Here is a 20,158-nt window from a genome sequence, read left to right as displayed (position 1 = left end):
GATGGTATTGAGAGAAAAAGAGTAGATGGTAGAGAGACAGGATGGAGTGTATGGGGAGATGGAGGGTAGATGCATTTTAAGAGGGAAGTGGGTGATGTTAGGGAGACTGGGGTCGAGAGAATGGTGAGATGGCAGTGAGAGGGGGTTGAGAGGAGTGGGGAGATGTTGGGGGATGGTTTTGAGAGGAAAGGGGGTGATGTTAGGGAGATAGGTTGAGAGGAATGGTGAGATGGTGGCAAGAAGGGATTGAGAGGAGTGGGGGTTGTTGGGGTATGGTTTTGAAAGGAAAGGTGTAGATGGTGGAGATGGTTGGGGGAGAGTTTGAGAAGAACACGGGAAATGATGGAGAAAGATGGTGGAGTGCAATCTGGGAGATGGTGCAAGACAGGGTTTGAGAAGAAATGGGCAGATTGTGATGCAATGGGTGGTGAGAGGAATGGGGAAGATGTTGAGGAAATGGGGTTTGAGAGGAATGGGGGAGATTGAGTTGTAAGTAATTGGGAGGGATGGGGTTGAAAGGATTGGGCAGATGGTGGGTGATGGTTTATAGAGGAATGGGGAGATGATGAGTAGACAGAGTTTAAAGATAATGATAACAAGGTGGGGAGAATAGAAGAAATGGTGAGATGTGTGCTGAGAAGAATAGGGAGAGGGGTTTGAGAAGAATGGGTGAGATTATGGGGAGACTGGGGCTGAGAGGTATGGGGGATAGAGAGGAGACATGGTTTGAGAGGAAATGGTGAGATCGTGGGGAGATGGGTTTGAGAGGAATAGGGAGATAGGGAGACGAGATGAGAGGAATGAGGAAGATAGTGGGAAGATGGGTTGAAACAAATGGGGATGTGGAAAGTTAGGATTTGAGAGGAATGAGGAGATGGTGGGAGGGATGGGGTTGAGGGGAATTGGGTGACGGTGGGAGAAAGGGGTTGAAAGGAATGTGGAGACGGGGTTTGGGAGGAATGGTAGAGATTGTGCGGAGATGGGGTTTCAGATGAATGGTGGAGATGGGGTTGGAGAGGATAGGGATAGATAGTGGGGATATGTGGTTTAATAGGAATGGGGGAGATTATGTGAAGACATTTGTTGAAAGGAATGGGGAGATGGTGGTTGCCAGGAATGGGGAGATGGGGTTGAGAGGAAAAGGGGAGATGGTGCAGGGACAGGGTGGAGAGCAATGGGGGAAATGGTGGGTAGATGAGTTTTGAGAGGAAAGGGGGCAATGTTAGGAAGACTGGGGTTGAGAGGAATGGTGATATGGTGACGAGAGGGTATTGAGAGGAATGGCGGAGATGGTGGATAGGCAGGTTGAAGGGAATGAGGAGATGGTGGTGGGACAGGGGTTAAGGGGAATGGGGAAATCATGAGGATACAAAGTTTGGGAGGAATGATATAGATGGTGGGGAGATAGGTTTCAGATGATAGCTGGAAATGGAGTTAATCGGGCAGATGGTAGGAAGACGTTTGAAAAGAATGGGGAGATGGGGTGTGAGAGGAATGAAGAAATGGTGGGGAGAGGGACTTGAGAGGAATGAGGAAGTAGAGCTCTTGGGGGTTGAGAGGAACAGGGAGGTGGGGAGACTAGGGTTGAGGGGAATGGAGAAATGGTGGGGAGATTAACTGGAAGGCATTGGGTAGATGGTATGATGGGGCTAGAGAGGAAGGAGGAGATGGGTTTGAGAGGAATGGGTGAGATTGCGAGGAGAATGGGGTTTAGAAGAATGGGAAGATGGGAGCTGAGAGATATGAGGGAAATAGTGGGGAGATGGTGGGAAGAATGGGTTGAGAGGAGTGGTGAGATAGTGTGGGAGACTGGGATTGAGAGCAATGGGTGAGATGATGGGGAGATGGTGATTGAGAGGGATGGGGGTTGAGAAGTATGGGGAGATGAAGGGAAGATGGGGTTGAGAGGAATGCAGAGATGGGGAGACGGGTTGAGAAGTATTGGGAGATGAAGGGGAGATGGAGTTGAGAGGAATGAGGAACTGGTAGAGAGATGGGGATGAGAGGAATGCAGAGATGGGAGGTTGGATGAGAATTATGGGGAGATGGAGTTGAGTGGAATAAGGAATGGCTGGAGAGATGGGTTTGAGAGGAATAGAGAGATAGGGAGATGGGTTGAGAGGAACAGGGGAGATGTTTGGAAGACAAGGGTTGAGAGGAATAGGGACATGGTGGAGATGGGGATTGGGTGGAATGTGGGCAATGGAGAGATAGTTTGAGAGGAATGAGGAAATGATGGGGAGATGAGCTTGAGAGGAATAGGGAGATGGTGGGGTGACTGGAGGTGAAAGGAATGGGGGAGATGGTGGAGATGGGGCAAAGAGTGATATGGGGGTTGAGTGGAACGGACAGATGGTGAGGAGATGGGCTGGAGAAAGGTGGGGAAATGCTGCAATCAGTGTTGAGAGGAATGTGGAGATGGTGGAGAGTTGGGGATTGAGTGGAATGGGGGAAATGTTGAGATGGAGTTGAGAGATGGTAGGGAGATGGGGTATGGCAGGAATGGTGAGATGTTGGGGAGATGGGGTGGAGAGGAATGGGGAAATGGTGGGGAAATAGATTTTGAGAGGAATGGCGCAATATTGGGAGATGGTTTTGAGAGGAATGAGGGAGATGAAGGAGAGACTGGGGTAGAGAGGGATGGGGCAATGGTGGGGAGATGGAGATTGGGTGAAATGGGTGAAATAAAGAGATGGGACTTGCGAAGAATGAGGTGGGATTGAGAAGAATGGGGAAATGATAGGGAGATGGAATTGGGACGAATGGGGAGATGGTGGAGTGACTCAATGTTGAAAGGAATGGGGAAGTGGTGGAGATGGGGATTGGGTGAAATGGAGAGATGGGGTTTGAGAGGAATGGGGAGATGGTGTAGTGAGTCAATGTTGAAAGGAATGGTGGAGATGTTGGAGGTGGGGATAGAGTGTAATGGAGGAAATTGTGAGATGGGGCTGAGAGGAATGCAGAGGTGGTGGAGAGCAATGGGGGAATAGGTAGATGGGGCTTGAGAGAAAAGGGGGTGATGGTAGGAGACAGTATTATGAGGAATGGGGAGATTGGTGATGGTTTTAAGAAAAATTGGGGAGATGGTGGGTAGATGGGTTTGAGAGGAATGGGAAATATGGTGGGTTTGGGAGAAATGGGGAAAATGGTGGGGTTGAGAGAGATAGAGAACATGATGGGGAGACAGGGTTGAGAGGAATGTGGGCTGATGGTGAGGAATTATGGTTTGTAAGGAATGATAGAGATGGTGGGGAGATGGGGTTACAGAGGAAATGGCTAGATAGTGGGGGCATGGGGTTTAATAAGAATGGGGGAGATGGTGGTTGAAAGGAATGAGGAGATGGCGGGAAGATAGGGATGAGAGGAAATGGGGAGATGGTGGAGAGCAATGGGGAGATGGTGGGTAGATGCATTTTGAGAACAAAGGGATAATGTTAGGGAAACCGTGGTTAAAAGGAATGCGGAGATGGTGGGGAGATGAGGTTTGAGAGGAATGGGGAAGATGGTTGGAGATGGGACTGAGAGGTATGGGGGAAATGGTGAAATGGGGGTTGAGAGGAATGGGAAGATGGGGTTTGAGAGAACTGGGTAAATGGTAGGAGGATGGAGGAGATGGTGAGCAAATGGAGGTTGAGTGGAATGGGAGATGGTGGGAAGATCGGGTCTGGAGGAATAAGGAGATGGTGTAGGAGATGGGGTTGAGAGGAATGGGGAAATGGTGAGGTGGGGTTGAGAGGAACAGGGGGATAGGGTTTGAGAGAAATGGGCAAATGGTAGGAGGATGGGGGAGATGGTATAGGAGAGGGGGTTGAGAGGAATGGGGACATAATAGGGTGACTGGGGTTGAGAGGAAAGGGGCAAATGGTGTGGAGACTGCAATAGGGTGGTAGGGAGGGGAGAATGTGGCGGATGAGGTTAGGAGATAGGTGGGGAAGGATGGAGGAGACTGGTTAGAGTTGGGGAGGACAGGAGGGGAGACTCTCTGTCCTATGGTGATGCACACTCGGGATCTGGATTCTATCTGTTAAGACATCCATCCTTCCTGTGCTCCAGCACTGGATGTGATGTCAATGCCTTGAGGGTGAAGTTGAAGTATCTCCTGGCGTGAACATGACTGACTGCTATATTCACCTCACTCAGGGTCCTCGTGGAGTTCAAGGAATAATGGGAGCGTCCGGAAAGCCTGGCAGGAGGGTAGGTACCCTTGGATTCGCATGCATTCAAACTCTCACGCAAATTCCCAATCGCTGTCCCCCCTCCACTGTCCCCATCCTCCTGTTTTCAATCACCCATCCCAATCCCTGTTCGCAATACCCTTGTCCCAATTGCTGTCCCCCATTTACCTGTCCCCATCCCCTGACTCCCATCCATGACCCCCATCACACTGTCCCCAACCCTCATCCCCAGCCCCTTATCCACAACCCCACCTTCCCCAAATCCTTTCCCCAATCCCAGTACTGAATTATCCTATCACCACACCTCTTTCCCCAATCCACCTGTCCCCAGTCAATCTTTTCCTGATCCTCTGTCCCCAAAACCCTCTCTCCCTAATCACCCTGCACCCAATCCCTGTCTCCAATCACAGTCATCAATGACAGTCGCCAATCCTTGACCCTAATCCCAGTCCCCAGTTCCCCTGTTCCCATCCCCCTGATCCCATGCCCCATCCCCAACCGCCTGACCCCAATTGCTTTGCGCCAAATCCCTGGCCCAATTCCTGTCCCCAATCCCAGTCATCAATGCCAGTTCCTAATCACAATTCTCAATTCTCCTGTGCCCAAACCCCCTGTTCTTGATGTCCCTGTTGTGACGTGCACCACTGACCATCACTGATCAGTAGTGACCTGCTCTATTGACCAGCAGTGACCTATACCATTGACCAGCACTGACCAGTTGTGACCTACACTACTGGTCAGCAGTGACCTGCACCACTTGACCAGCACTGACCAGTTGTGACCTGTACCACTGACCAGTAGTGGTCATCACTATTGACCAGCACTGACCAGTAGTGAACTGCACTATTGACCAGCAATGACCAATAGTGACCAGCACTAATCAGTGCTATCCTGCACCAATCACCAGTACTGACCAGTTGTGACCTTAACTATTGACCAGCACTGATAAGCAATAAGCTGCACTATTGATCAGCACTGACCAGTAGTAACCTGCATAATTGACCAGCACTGACCAGTAGAGATTGGCACCATTGACCAGCACTGACTAATAATGACTTGCACCATTGATAGCACTGACTAGTAGTGACCTTCACTATTGACATATACTGACCAATAGTGACCTGCATCATAGACCAGCTCTTATGAATAGTATCATGCACTATTGACCAGCACTGATCACTAGTAACCTGCAGTACTGACCAGCACTGACCAATAGTGACCTACACTACACACCAGTACTAACCAAAGTTTACTTGCACTATTGAGCAGCACTGAGCAGTAGTGACCATGACAATAGACCATCATTGACCAGTACTCCTATACCATTGACCAGCAGTGGCGAGTAGTAACCCGCACTATTGACCAGCACTGACCAGCAGCGACCTGCACCAGTGACCAACACTGATGAGTACCAGTGACCACCACTGACCAGTAGTGACCTGTACCAGTGACCACCACTGACCAGTAGTGACCTGTACCATTGACCGGCACTGACTAGTAGTGACCTGCGCTATTGACATATACTGACCAATAGTGACCTGCATCATTGACCAGCACTTATCAATAGTAGTGACCTGCACTATTGGCATTTACTGACAAATAATGACCTTCAGTATCGACCAGCATTGATGAATAGTGATCTGCAGTGTTGATCAGCACTGACCAGTAGTGTTCTACACCATTGACCTGAACTGACCAGTAGTATCCTGCACCATTGACTAGCACTGACCAATAGGGACTTTCATAATTGACCAGCACTGGCCAGTAGTCACCTGTGCTATTGACCTACAATGGCCAATTGTGACCTGTACATTGACCAGCACTGACCAATAGTAACCTGCATTATTGACCCGCACTGATCACTAGTGACCTGCACCATTGACCAGCACTACAAATAGTAACCTGCACCACTGATCAGCAGTGATCAACAGTGACTTTCATAATTGACCAGCACTGTCCAGTAGTGAGCAGCACTGTCCTACAGTATCCTGCACTATTGACCAGCACTGATCAATATTGACCAGCTCTGTGTAGTCATGATCTGTACCATTGACTGGCACTGAGCAGCAGTGACGAGTAGTGACCCTCACTGACTCCTCCACCTTCTCTGCCTTGATGATTCGAGACTCATCTTTCTTGTGAGGGTCTCTGTCTCTACCTCTCCCCCTCAAGTAGTGAGTTCAAAATTTCTTTCTTAATTTTCCTCTGAACCTCTTATCCCTCTCCTTAAGCCTTTGCCCTGTGAGATTAGACACCTTTGCAATAGGGGAAAATTTCCCCCCATTTTTTGTCCACCTGCACTTGGATTCCTCGTCCCCAGCCTCCTCCACTCCAAGAAGAACAGATTCACCCTCTCCAGATTCTGAATCTAGACCGGGCAACAGACTGTGAAATCTCCTCTGCACCATCTGCAGTGCAGTGACCCCCTTCCTGGGGTGTGGTGACCCAAACTGCACACAGTGCTCCACTGGTGGTGTCACCATTTCATTAACCCTTGTCTCAAAGTTCAAAGTACATTTCTGAACAGTGTAGATACACAGTCCACAACCCAGAGATTCATTTTCTTTCAGGCAGCCACAAAACAAAGAAACTCAACAGAATCCACGAACTCCCCCCCCACCCCCCCAGTACAAAGACCATCAAACATCCAGTGTGTGAAAAACAGCAAACTGTACAAACAAAAGGCATAAACAAATAATGCCTAGAACATGAACCACAGAGTGAGTCTATGAACCACAGGGTGAATCTTTCCGTTCCAGGACATCTCAAATGTCCTCTTTCTTTCCCTTCTGCCGTCATCAATGATGCTCTCACCCGCATCTCCTCCATTTCCTGCACTTTGGCCCTCACCCCATCCTCCCACCACCACAACAGGGACAGAGTTCCCCTTGTCCTCAACTGCCACCCCACCAGCCTCCGGATCCAGCACATTATCCTCCGCAACTTCAACCACCTTCAACAGGACCCCACCACTAAGCACATCTTTCCCTCTCCACCCCTCTCCGCTTTCCACAGGGATCGGTCCCTCAGCGACTCCCTGGTCCACATGTCCCTCCCCACGGATCTCCCACCCGGCACGTATCCCTGTAAGCGCAAGTGCTACACTTGTCCCTACACCTCCTCTCTTGCCACCATTCAGGGTCCCAAACAGTCCTTCCAGGTGAGGCAACACTTCGCTTGTGAGTCTGTTGGGGTCATCTATTGCATCCGGTGCTCCCGGTGCGGCCTCCTCTACATCGGTGAAACCCGACGCAGATTGGGGGACCGCTTCGTCGAGCACCTCCGCTCCGTCCGCCACAACAGACAGGATCTCCCAGTTGCCACCCACTTCAACTCTGCTTCCCACTCCCATTCCCATTCAGATATGTCCATACATGGCCTCCTCTACGGCCATGATGAGGCTAAACTCAGGTTGGAGGAGCAACACCTCATATGCTGTCTAGGTAGTCTCCAGCCCCTTGGTATGAACATAGAATTCTCCAACTTCCGGTAATTCCCTCCCCCTCCCTTCCTCTATCCCTATGTCACTCTGCCCCTTCCCCCAGCTGCCTATCACCTCCCTCATGGTTCCGCCTCCTTTTACTACCCATTGTGTTTTCCCCTATTCCTTCTTCACCTTTCCCGCCTATCACCTCCCTGCTTCCCCTCCCCCACCCCTTTATCTTTCCCCTTACTGGTTTTTCACCTGGAACCTACCAGCCTTCTCCTTCCCACCCTCCCCCCACCTTCTTTATAGGGCCTCTGCCCCTTCCCTCTTCAGTTCTGACGAAGGGTTCCGGCCCGAAACATTGACTGATCTTTTCCATGGATGCTGCCCGACCTGCTGAGTTCCTCCAGCATGTTGTGAGTGTTGCTCCCCACCTATCTGCCCGTGCTTCCACATTCAGTTCAGTTTATACTTGTATACTTGAATCTTCTGTTTGTCGCACTGCTCAGGGTCTCACCATCACACATTTTCCAGTCCTCCCAAAGACCTTATTCCCCCATCATTCTCTGCCCACCTCATCTTTGCCCTACTTTCTCCATCATCACCTGCAGCCCTCCTTCCACACATGACTCATGAGTTGTTATCCTTTCCAGGGTCGGCCTGGAGCTGATGGACCCCGGGGAATGCCTGGAGAGCCTGGTTCAAAGGTAATTTCACAGCAATGTCAACTTGCGCGTGCGTCTCCATACACCATCATGTGGAATGTGGCCGAGGCACAGGGACACTGAACCTGGGCAAGATGTTCTGGGACGGAAGTATCAAACCTTGACAGCAGGCAGAGGTGTAAATGAGTAGAGAGGTGGAGAGGGTTAGGAGGGAGTTCAGGGGTTTAAGGCACAGGGAATCAATGTTTAATGTCAGGAGTGAATGTGAGCTGGATGGGGTTACAGAGACAGAGAAAGGTGTCGAGGATGGAGGGGGTGACAGAGACCGGGAGGGGTGTAGAGGCCGGAGGGGTGACAGAGATGGGAAGGTACTGTGTAACATAGAAACATAGAAAACCTACAGCACAATACAGGCCCTTCGGCCCACAAAGCTGTGCCGAACATGTCCTTACCCTGAAACTACCTAGGCTTACCCATAGTCCTCTATTTTTCTAAGCTCCATATATCCATCCAGGAGTCTCTTAAAAGCCCCTATCGTTTCTGCCTCCACCACCGCCGCCGGCAGCCCATTCCACAAACTCACCACTCTCTGCGTAAAAAACTTACCCTGATATGTCTTCTGTACCTCCTTTCAAGCACCTTAAAACTACGCCCTCTTGTGCTAGCCATTTCAGCCTTGGGAAAAAGCCTCTGACTATCCACACCATCAATGCCTGTCATTATCTTGTACACCTCCATCAGGTCACCTCTCATCCTCCGTTGCTCCAAGGAGAAAAGGCCAAGTTCACTCAACCTATTCTCATAAGACATGCTCTCCAATCCAGGCAACATCCTTGTAAATCTCCTCTGCACCCTTTCTATGGTTTCCACGTCCTTCCTGTAGTGAGGCGACCGGAATTGAGCACAGTACTCCAAGTGCTCGACTCTTAAACTCAATCTCACGGTTGGTGAAGGCCAATGCACCATATGCCTTCTTAACCACAGATATTCCTGTACAGGTGTGTTGTTATGTGAAGTGGCAGAGATAGTACTGTGTAGACATGTGTCATGTCAAGTTCCAGAGATAGATCAGTTCTCTGTAGAAACAAGTGAAAATCTGCTGATACTGGAAATCTAAGTGACACACACAAAATGCTGAAGGCCAGGAAGCATCTCTGGGAAAAAGGACAGTCAATGTCTTGGGCTGAAATCCTTCATCAGTACTGGAGAGAAAAAAGAGGCGTCAGGGTTGGAAGGTGGGGAGAGAAACGCAGGGTGATAGGTGTAACTGGGAAGCGGGGGGTGAAGTAAAGATCTGGGAAGTTGTTTGGTGAAAGAGATACAAGGATGGAGAAGGGGGAAGCTATTAGGAGAAGTCAGGAGGCCATGGAAGAGTGCAAACTGGGGAAGAGCACCAGAGGGAGGCAATGTGCAGGCAAGGAGATGAGGTGAAGGAGGGAAAAGGGGGTGGACGATGGTGATGCGGGTGGGTTATTAGTGGAAGTTTGAGAAATTAACGTTCATACCATCAGGTTGGAGGATACCTAAATGAAACATAAGGTGTTGTTCTTCCAACATGAGTGTGGCCTCATCGCCAACAGTAGAGGAGGCCATGGATTGGCATATTGGCATGGGAATGGGAAGTGAAATTAAAATGTGTGGGTACTGGGAGATCCGACTTCTTCTGGTGGACGGAGCATAGATACTTGGCGAAACGGTACGGGTAGTCCTTTTACACTATGGGAGTCCCAAATTAGGCCACACCAATGTCTTGTACAATTTGAACACACCATCTCATCTCCTGTGCTCAATATTTTTATTTATGAAAGCCAATATCTCAAAAGGTTCCTTTACAACCTGATCTTCCTGTGCCGCCATTTTCAATGAGTTAAGGACCTGTCTTCCCAGATCCATTTGTTGTACTGCACTCCTTGCTGCCCTACTGCTCACTCTGTAAGAACTACCCTGGTTGGTTCTACTGAAGTACAACACCTCGCACTTGTCTGCACTAAATCCTATCTGCCATTTTTCAGCCCAGGTTTCCTGCTGGTCCAGATCCTGGTGCAAGCTCTAATAGTCTTGCTTTCTGTTCACTACATCTCCAATCTTGGTGTCATCTTGTTTTAATATCTTTGGATTCTCCCTGAACTTCTCTCCCTAAAGCTATCTCAGACCTCCTGTTTATCCTTTTGATGTCCTCCTTCAGTACACTGCTGCAACCCTATACTCTTCTAGAGATTCACTTAATTCCAGCTGCCTTGTACCTGACCCATGTCTCATCTTTGACCAGAGACTTAATATCCCTCATTGTCCTGGTTTCCTTACTCCAGCCAGCTTTGTCCTTCACTCTAATATGAAACATAGAACAGAAACATGGAAACTTTGAACTGTTATTATTTTTTTAATTTCTTTCACTTGCCATATGTCCCTTTGCCTGCAAACAGCTTATTCTAATCAACTCTGTTTAATACCAGCAAAGTTCAACTGAACCTAATTCCAAACTTTCGTCAGCATCTGGATCTGGAAAAAATGAGCTGAAAATGGCGGACAGAATTTCATGCAGACAAGTATGTGATGTTGCATTTTGGAGGACAAACCAGGGTTGGTCTTGCTCAGTAAACAGTAGAGCACTGAGGAGTATGGTAGAACAGAAGGATCTACAAATTAATACGGGAAATATACATGACAAATAATCTTGACTCTTGAATGTTGTCCTCTGCAGGGTGACCGTGGTTTTGATGGCTTGCCAGGACTTTCTGGAGAAAAAGGCAACCGGGTAAGAAACCAGTTTAATACCACACCTTCCCACTGCTCTGAACTCTGGGAACACCCCATTCCACATGTTCCCACTGCACTGAACTCTGGGAATATCCCATCCCACACACTTCCACCACACCGAACTACAGGAATATCATGTTCCGCAGAGACAGGCGGTGTACTTCAGCATGTTTCCTGAGGTCCCCCGTGTTACTGACATAAGCTGACCGAGTAATCATCATTGTGTCTTCTGAAGATGAAACAGTTATACTGTAGGGTGATGTAATTATGGACACCTACATCATTCACAACCACCAACATTGTTGGGGTTCACTTTGAGGCTGGTCTGACGTTATGCCGAAATTACATGAAGTTCAGGTTTGGAGTACAATAAATGAGTTGTTATGTTTTCTCTTAACATAAAATGCCTCACATTGTTTCATTTGTGAAAACCTACACTGGTAATCCTGATGCTCCAGGACGATTCCAGAGTTATTGAACATGTCAGCCAATGCGGTCGCTTTGAAACCACCAGAGCTTTGGGAGTAAAATGCTATCACTTGGTTTGTACAAGCAGAGGCCCAGTTCCCGCTGTGAGAAATCTCCGCTGACAATGCCAAATATTTCCATGTGGTAGTGTCGCTCAGCAATCCCACAGCTGTGAGAGTGGTGGGTCTGCTTGAACACCCGCCTAAACACGATAAATGCTATTCGCAGAAAACTCACCTTTTACAGAATTTCGGACTATCAGGTCTAAGCGCGCCAAACAGTTCCTCTCCAAGCTGTCAGAATAATGAGCCACATGTTCCTGGGAAATCACCATCATTTTTTTTTATTTTTAAAGACCTCTTCATGCAGCAAATGTCTGGTCAAGTTCACATAGCCTTCGCTAATGCACCACTGAAGGACTATAGGGAGCTTGCTAAAATGGATGATATAGTCTACACTCAGCCAGGCAGAAGTGGAGAACTCCTTCTCCTTTCCTTGCTTTAATAAGCCCGGTCAGCAAAGCCTCCAAACAGACAATGCCAGGTCAATGTTTCTACCATGCTCTCTTTGGTACGAATGCTAGGAAGTGCCAAGTGCCTTGCAGCTTCGTCAGTGCCAATGCATCAGGACATCAGAGATGTGTAAACGCTCTGGTTTCCAGCTGCCAGGGTTGTTTATTGTTCATTAAGGACACCCTTTCAGGACGACATTTCCCATGTGGCCTAGATGTTCAAGTGAGTGTACTACTGGCATTGCCTATTGATGAGAAGGCAAAGAGTAACAAAACCTCATGGGAGGCCGTCAATGGGAGCAGGATCCAGACTTACAGGACACGACAGAGGATGCTCCGCTTCGGTGGGTGACGTTACACAGGACTTTTGTCCTGGCTAAAGTGGCTAGACCCCTGTTTGGCGCAGATTTCCTGTGTGCCCAAGGACTGTTGGTTGATTTTTAAGAACTGCCATTTTGTGGATGTCAAGACCTTTGAGTTGTTACCCTGCTCCCCCAGTAAGTTCCCCACAACAACTCTGTCAAGCACATGACCCACTACATCTGATTTTACTGGAATGCTGGGTGAATTCCCAAAACTCGTCAAGCCCACATTCTCCACGAAAGTCACAAAACATGGGGTTGAGCATCAAATTCCCATGACTGACCCACTAGTCCATGCCAGCGCACATAGACTGGACCCAGAAAAGCTGGCAACTGCAAAAGGTGAGTTTGCCAAAATTTGAAAGAGTTGGCATTGTACGCAGGTCGAATAGCTCCCAGGCTGCACCCCTCCATATGGTCCCTAAGTCCATTGGTGGTTACCACCCATGAGGAAATCACCATCACTGAAGTCACCTTATGGGCTACCATCATGTGCCTGTGTGAACATAGAAACATAGAGAATCTACAGCACATCGCAGGCCCTTTGGCCCCAGTGTTGTGCCAGCCATGTAACCTACTCTAGAAACTGCCTAGAATTACCCTACCGCATAGCCCTCTATTTTTCTAAGCTCCAGCTACCTATCTAAGAGTCTCTTAAAAGACCCAATTGTATCTGCCTCTACCACCTTCGCTGGCAGTGCATTCACGCACTCACCACACTCTGTGTGAAAAACTTACCCCGACATTCCCTTGGTACCAACTTCCAAGCACCTTAAAACTATGCCCGACCTGTGTTAGCTATTTCAGCCCAGGGAAAAAGCCTTTGACTATCCACATGATCAATGCCCCTCATCATCTTATACACCTCTATTGGGTCACCTCTCATCCACCGTCACTCCAAGGAGAAAAGGCTGAGTTCACTCAACCTATTCTCATAAGGCATGCTCCCCAATCCAGGCAACATCTTTGTAAATCTCCTCTGCACTTTCTCTATAGTATCCACATCCTTCCTGTGGTGAGATGACCAGATCTGAACTCAGTACTCCAAGTCGGTCTAACTAAGGTCTTGTATATCTGTAACATTACCTCATGGCTCTTGAGCTCAGTCCCATGGTTGACGAAGGCCAACACACCATACACCTTCTTAACCGCAGAGTCAATCTGCACAGCACCTTTGAGTGTACCATGGACATGGAACCCAAGACCTCGCTGATCCTCCATACTGCCTTAAGTCTTACCATTAATACTATATTCTGCCATCATATTTGACCTACCAAAATGAACTACTTCACACTGATCCGGGTTGAAGTCCATCTGCCACTTCTCAGCCCAGTTCTGCATCCTATCGATGACCCGTTGTAACCTCTGACAACCTTCCAGACTATCCACAACGCCTCCAACTTTTGTATCATCATCAAACTTACTAACCCACCCTTCTACTTCTTCATCCAGGTCATTTATAAAAATCACAAAGAGGAGAGGTCCCAGAACAGATCCCTATGTAAAACCACTGGTCACTGACCTCCATGCAGAATACGAATCAATTACAACCACTTTTTGCCTTCGGTGGTCAAGCCTATTCTGGATCCAAGAAACAATATGTCCTTGGATTCCATGCCTCATTTCTTTCCGAATGAGCCTGGCATGGGGAAGCTTATCAAATGCCTTACTCTGAGAATGTGCTCTGAGAACATTCCCAAAATGCCTGTGATAACCCTGTTTGGCCTTTTTAAGTTTCTGCACATTCCATTTGGGGTGTAAAAGTTGATGGACTCTATTAAAAGACTTAGAATTTCTTGTTGTTCACCTGGATGATATGCTTGTCACCAGTGCATCCAAATCTGAACACGTATCTCATCTCCACACACTTAAGCTAACACGGGTTGATTATAAACCTGCTAAATGCCAATCTGGGTTGTCAACCATTGACTTTATTGACCATCACATCTCCACAAAAGGTGTAAAACCCTTCCCATCAAAAGTATCTACTATTATATATTTCCCACCACCCCGTACTGCTAAAAAAATACAAAAATTTTTAGGTATGGTGACTTCCTTCATTCGGCGACCTGCTGAACTTATACCCCCTGTATAGTGAGCTTGAAGTCAATGTCCCTAATCACATGCTTGACTGGTCAGTGGACATGACCAGAGCATATGATGGCACTAAACAAGCTCTTCCTAATGCAACTCTACCAGTGTACCCGCTCCCCAACAATCCATAGCTATTACAACTGACATCTCAGACTATGCTGTGGGTGTTTTGGTCAGATTTGTGTGGTGGCTGCTCGTTTTCTTTAGATGGCAGCTCCATCCCCCCGAAAGGAAGTACAACATGTTTGACTGTGAGCTTCTCGGTCTCCATCTGGCTGTTTGTCATTTTTGTTTTCTTCCATAGCGGGTGCCATTTCACAACACTTGTTGACCACAAGTCCCTTGTGAACACAATGACCAAAATATCAGATCCTTGGTCTGCACGGCAGCAACGCCGCCTGGCCTACATATCCGAGTTCATAAAAGAAGTACAACACATCAAGGGGAAAAATAATATCATCCTTCTGGCATCGATGACAATCGCAGACGTGGCTGGGGTATTCATCAGCACCTGGCTTACTCAGTTTGGCATCCTATCTGATATTTCTTCTGACCACGGTCCCCAGTTCATTTCAGACCTCTGGGCTGAGGTGGCCTAGAACCTTGGCATTAGACTTCATCACACCACAGCAATCCAATGGCCAATGCAAGCAGTTGCATCGCTCCTTAAAAGCTGATCTGAAGGCTTCTCCAATGAATGAGTGTTGCATGATCATCTCCTGTGTGTCCTACTAGTGCTCAGAGCAGCTCCAAAAGAGGATGTGCAGTCAGTCGTGACCAAGTTGGTGTGCAAACAGCAGTATGAGCACCGGCTGATTTTATTCCTGACACCTCTGAACAGGGTTCTAGCCTCCTCAGTAAATGAAATCCCTTTGCACCTATTCCTACCTCTCATCATGTTGTGCAGCACTCTCAGGTTCCAGTTGACCTCGCTTGTTTTCATTCACCATAATGCACTCTGACATCCTCTAAGGTCTCCTTATGATGGCTTGTTCTGTGTTTTGAAATGGAGAGAAAAGACTTTAAATCACAGATAAGAGTGGTAAACCTGAATATATTTCAGTAGATTGCCTTAAATCAACCCACCAAGGTTTGGAGAATTCCATTACCGTGCCCCTGGTATCATATGATCATGCGTATGTCAGTGCACTTTGAGACGAGCCAGAGCCCTCCGCTGTTTATCCACTCATGGAACAGAGGACTTAAGCCGGGTGGCTCGACCAGCTTCCGGACAGGCTCACAATGTCAGTTTCAGTGAATTTTAGCAGGGCCTGTGTAGTGTAACGTCATTGGTGGAAACGCATATAATTTATAACTACTGATATTGAGTCGGAGTTCACTTTAGGAGGCAGGTCTGAGGTGATGACGTAATTACGTGAAGTTCAGTTGCTGCACTTTGTGTTCAGATTTTGGAGTACAATAAATGAGTTGGTATGGTTTTTCCTCAAACATAAAATGCCCCATGTCATTCCTTTAGTGAAAATCTACAATACGAGCAGTTTCCAAAGTAACCCAGTCCCTGGGTTACAGGTGGTCATTGCTCAACCTTAGATCTGGTGCTCACACGGTGGCATTTGCAGGGAGACACTGGGGATGGAGGGTGCAGGACAGCACCGAGGAAAAGAAAGAGCTCAGAACTTAGAACATCACAGCACAGGAACAGAAACGAGATTCTGTTGGAATGCTGGAAATGTTATGGTACAACTTTCTTAAACATCGGTGAGGCCACAGTTGGAGCATTGCGTGTTTTTCTGCTCACTGTCAGAAAGGTGTTTTGGAAATTAGAGAATTTTCAGTAATAAGGAGAGACTGGAGGTGCTGAATAATTCCAAGGACCAACACTTGAGGTCAGGATTGAACCCAGTTGGCAGGAGCTGTGAGCTGGTACCACTACCCACTGTTTCACGGATCCACACATGGTCAAAGTCAAGTCAAATCAAGAAAACTTAATATTAGACTGTATATATGTTGCCATATATTACATTGAGATTCATTTTCTTGTAGGCATTAACAGGAAGATAACGAAATACAATAGAATTTATGACAACCTTTCTCTTGATGGAACTTAAGGAAACTTTCCTGAATACAAAAATTTGTCAAAGGTGTTCAGGAAGGTTTCTTTAATCTTAATCATAGAAATTCCAACCAGAGAGAGTGCAATACTAGATCTCCTATCAGGGAATGAGACAGGACAAGTAACAGAAATTTGTGTAGAGGAACACTTTCCATCTAGTGATCATAATACTACTTGTTTCAAGGTAATTATGGAAAAGGATAGATCTGGTTCTTGGATTGAGATTCTAAGTTGGAGACAGGCTAATTTTGATGGGATCAGAAGGATCTGGCAAGTGTGGGTTGGGCTTGGTTATTTTCTAGCAAAGGTTTACTTGGTAAATGGGAGGCTTCAAAAGGGAAATTTTGAGAGTACAGAGTTTATATGTTCATGGTAGAATAAAAGACAAAGATAACAGGTTTAGCAAACATTGGATTTCAAGAGATAGTGAAGCCTGGTTAAGAGAAAGAAGGAAGTGCGTAGCAGGTAGGAACAAAAGAGGTACTTGAGCAGTATAAGAAACGCAAGAGAACACTTAAGAAGAAAATCAGGAGGGCTAAAAGAGGGCATAAGGTGGTAGAAAAAGTACTACCCTAGTAGAAAAAGTGAAGGACAAGACCATAAGACATAGGAGCAGGATTAGGCCATCCGGCCCATCAACTCTGCTCCACCATTTAATCATGGCTGATCCTTTTTGTTCTCCTCCTCATCCCCAGATCCCAGCCTTCCACGTGAATCCTTTGATGCTGTGTCCAATGGAGAACCTATTAATCTCTGCCTTAAATATACCCAATGACCTGGCCACCACAGCTGCCTGTGGTAACAATTTCCTCAAATTCACCACTCTCTGGCTAAAGAAATTACTCTGTATTTCTGTTTTGAAATGGGCACCCCTCAATCCTGAGGCTGTGCCCTCTTGTCCTAGACTCTCCCACCATGGGAAACATCCTTTTCACATCTACTCTATCTAGGCCTTTCAACATTTGAAAGGTTTCAATGAAATCCCCCCTCAGTCTTCTAAAATCCAGCGAGTACAGACTCAGAGCCATCAAATGTTCCTCTTATGATAACGCTTTTATTCCCAGAATGATCCTTGTGAACCTCCTCTGAACCTTCCCCAATGCCAACATATTTTTTCTTAGATGAAAAGCCCAAAACTTTTCACAATACTCAAGATGAGGCCTGAACAGTGGCTTATAAAGCCTCAGCATCACATCCCTGTTCTTGTATTCTAGACCACTGAAATGAAAGCTAACATTACATCTGCCTTCCTCACCAGCTTCTCTACCTGCAAGTTAACCTTTAGGGTGTTCTACACAAAGGTTCCCAAGTCCCTCTGCATCTCAGATTTTTGGATTTTCTCCTCATTTAGAACACATTTATTTCTATTACCGAAGTGTATGACCATGTATTTTTCAACATTGTATTTCATTTGCCACTTTCTTGCTCATTCTCCTAATCTGTCTAAGTCCTTCTGCATCCTACCTGTTTCCTCAACACTACCTGGCCCTCCACCAATCTTTGTATCATCTGCAAACTTGACAACAAAGCCATCTATTCCATCATCTAAATCATTTATATACAGCATAAAAAGAAGTGGTCCCAACACTGACCCCTGCAGAACACTACTAGTCACTGGCAGACAGCCAGAAAAGGATCCTTTTATTCCTACTCACTGCCTCCTACCAATCAGCCAATGCTCTAACCATGCCAGTAACTTTCCTGTAAAACCATGGGTCTTAACTTGGTTAGCAGCCTCATATGTGACACCTTGGCAAGGGCCTTCTGAAAGTCCAAATATACATCATCCTCTGCATCCCCTTTATCCGTCCTACTTGTAATCTCCTCAAAGAATCCCACCAGGTTCATCAGTCAAGACCTTTCCCTTAAAGTAAATATGCCTATCTTGTCCTGTGTCACCAAGTCCTCCATAACCTCAAACTTAACAATTGACTCCAACATCTTCCCAACTACTGAGATCAGGCTAAGTATTTGGATAGACAGGGACTGATTAGGAATAGTATGGCTTTGTGTGTGGTAAGTCATGTTTAACCAACATTATAGAGGAAGTTACCAGGAAAGTTAATGAGGGCAAGACAGTGGACATTGTCAACATTCTCTTTAGCAAGGCCTTTGACAAGATCCTGCATGGGACATTGGTCAAGAAGGTCCATAGAACATAGAAATCTACAGCACATTACTGGCTCTTTGGCCCACAATGTTGTGCTGACCATGTAACCTGCTCTAGAAACTGCCTAGAATTTCCCTACCGCATAGCCCTCTATTTTTCTAAGCTCCATGTACCTATCTAAGAGTCTCTTAAAAGACCCTATTGTATCTGCCTCTACCACCTTCACTGGCAGTGCATTCCATGCACCCACCACTCTCTGTGTGAAAAACTTACCCCTGACATCCCCCTGGTTCCTATTTCCAAGCAGACAGTGGTAGCAGATAGTTGCTTCTCTTACTGGAGGCCCGTGTCTAGAGGTGTGCCACAGGGATGGGCACTGTTCATTGCTGTTTGTCATCTATAACAATGATCTGGGCGATAATGTGGTTAACTGGATCAGCAAACTTGCAGATAACAATCAATCAAGATTGGGGGTGTATTGGACAGCAAAGAGACTGTCGAGCTTGACCAGTTAGAAAAAAGGCAAAAAAATGGCAGATGGAATTTAATGCTGACAAGTGTGAGGTGTTACAGTTTGTGAAGACCAAACAAGCTAGGTCTTAAACTTTACACTGCTACTGTGTTTAAAAAAAAGCTTGTGGCATATTGACCTTCATGAATCAGTGTACCGAGTATGGGAGTTGGGATGTTATGTTAAAATTGTATGTTTCCACTGAGCTTGGATTGCACGACAACTAAAAGTCATGGGTTGAGGGTGAAAGGTGAGAAGTTTAAGGGGAACTTGAGGGGTAACTTCTTCACTCAGAGGGTGGTGAGAGCGTAGGCCGAGCTGCTGGCATAAGTGGTCTCTTAACGTTGAAATCGAGTGCGAGCTCGATTTCAACGTTAAGAGGAGTTTGGATGGGTTCCATACATGGCCAGTAGGGATCTGGAGGGCTGTGGTCCCAGTGCAGATCATTGGGAGTAGGTCGTTTAAATGTCTCAGCATGGACTAGGTGGGCCAAAAGGCCTGTTTCTGTGCCGGACTTTTCTATGACTATCTTGGTGAGGCCTAATTTGGAGTACTGTCTGCAGTTTTGGTCACCTACCTACAGGAAAGATGTAAATAAGATTGAAAGAGTGCAGAGAAAATTTACAAAGATGTTGCTGGGACAAAGACCTGAGTTGTAGGAAAAGATTGAATAGGTTATGTTTTTATTCCCTATAATGCAGAAGACTGAGAGGAGATTTGATGGAGGTATATAGAATTATGAGGGCAACAGATAGGTTAAATGCAAGCAGGCTTTTTCCATTGAGGTTGGGTAAGACTACAACGAGAGGTCATGGGTTGAGAGTAAAAGGTGAAATGCTAAGGGGAACATGAGAGTGTGGAATGAGGCAGGAGAGAGTTGATTGACCGTGGGAAGAATGCATCCCAGGTTTTGCACCATGTTGACTGTTCACTGTTTGGTTATTTCTCTCCATGTTAATTATCTCTCAAGTACCTTGTCGACTGTGTGTAAAATCATGGTTTTG

General features: G+C 46.8%; 1 protein-coding gene across 2 annotated transcripts in view; it reads left to right on the top strand.

Moving 5' to 3' along the window:
- Positions 1-20,158, top strand: part of col11a1a (collagen, type XI, alpha 1a) — a 605,254-nt gene that overhangs the window by 361,773 nt on the left and 223,323 nt on the right. For both annotated transcript variants that reach the window (XM_063064825.1, XM_063064824.1), the window contains 3 exons: positions 4,141-4,194; positions 8,256-8,309; positions 10,969-11,022. In XM_063064825.1, coding sequence (XP_062920895.1) covers positions 4,141-4,194; positions 8,256-8,309; positions 10,969-11,022 — 162 coding nt within the window. The remainder of the gene's footprint in view (positions 1-4,140; positions 4,195-8,255; positions 8,310-10,968; positions 11,023-20,158) is intronic.

Source organism: Mobula hypostoma, chromosome 12 (genome assembly GCF_963921235.1).
Source record: "Mobula hypostoma chromosome 12, sMobHyp1.1, whole genome shotgun sequence".
Lineage (NCBI taxonomy): Eukaryota > Metazoa > Chordata > Chondrichthyes > Myliobatiformes > Myliobatidae > Mobula > Mobula hypostoma.
This window is presented reverse-complemented; position numbering and strand designations above follow the sequence as displayed.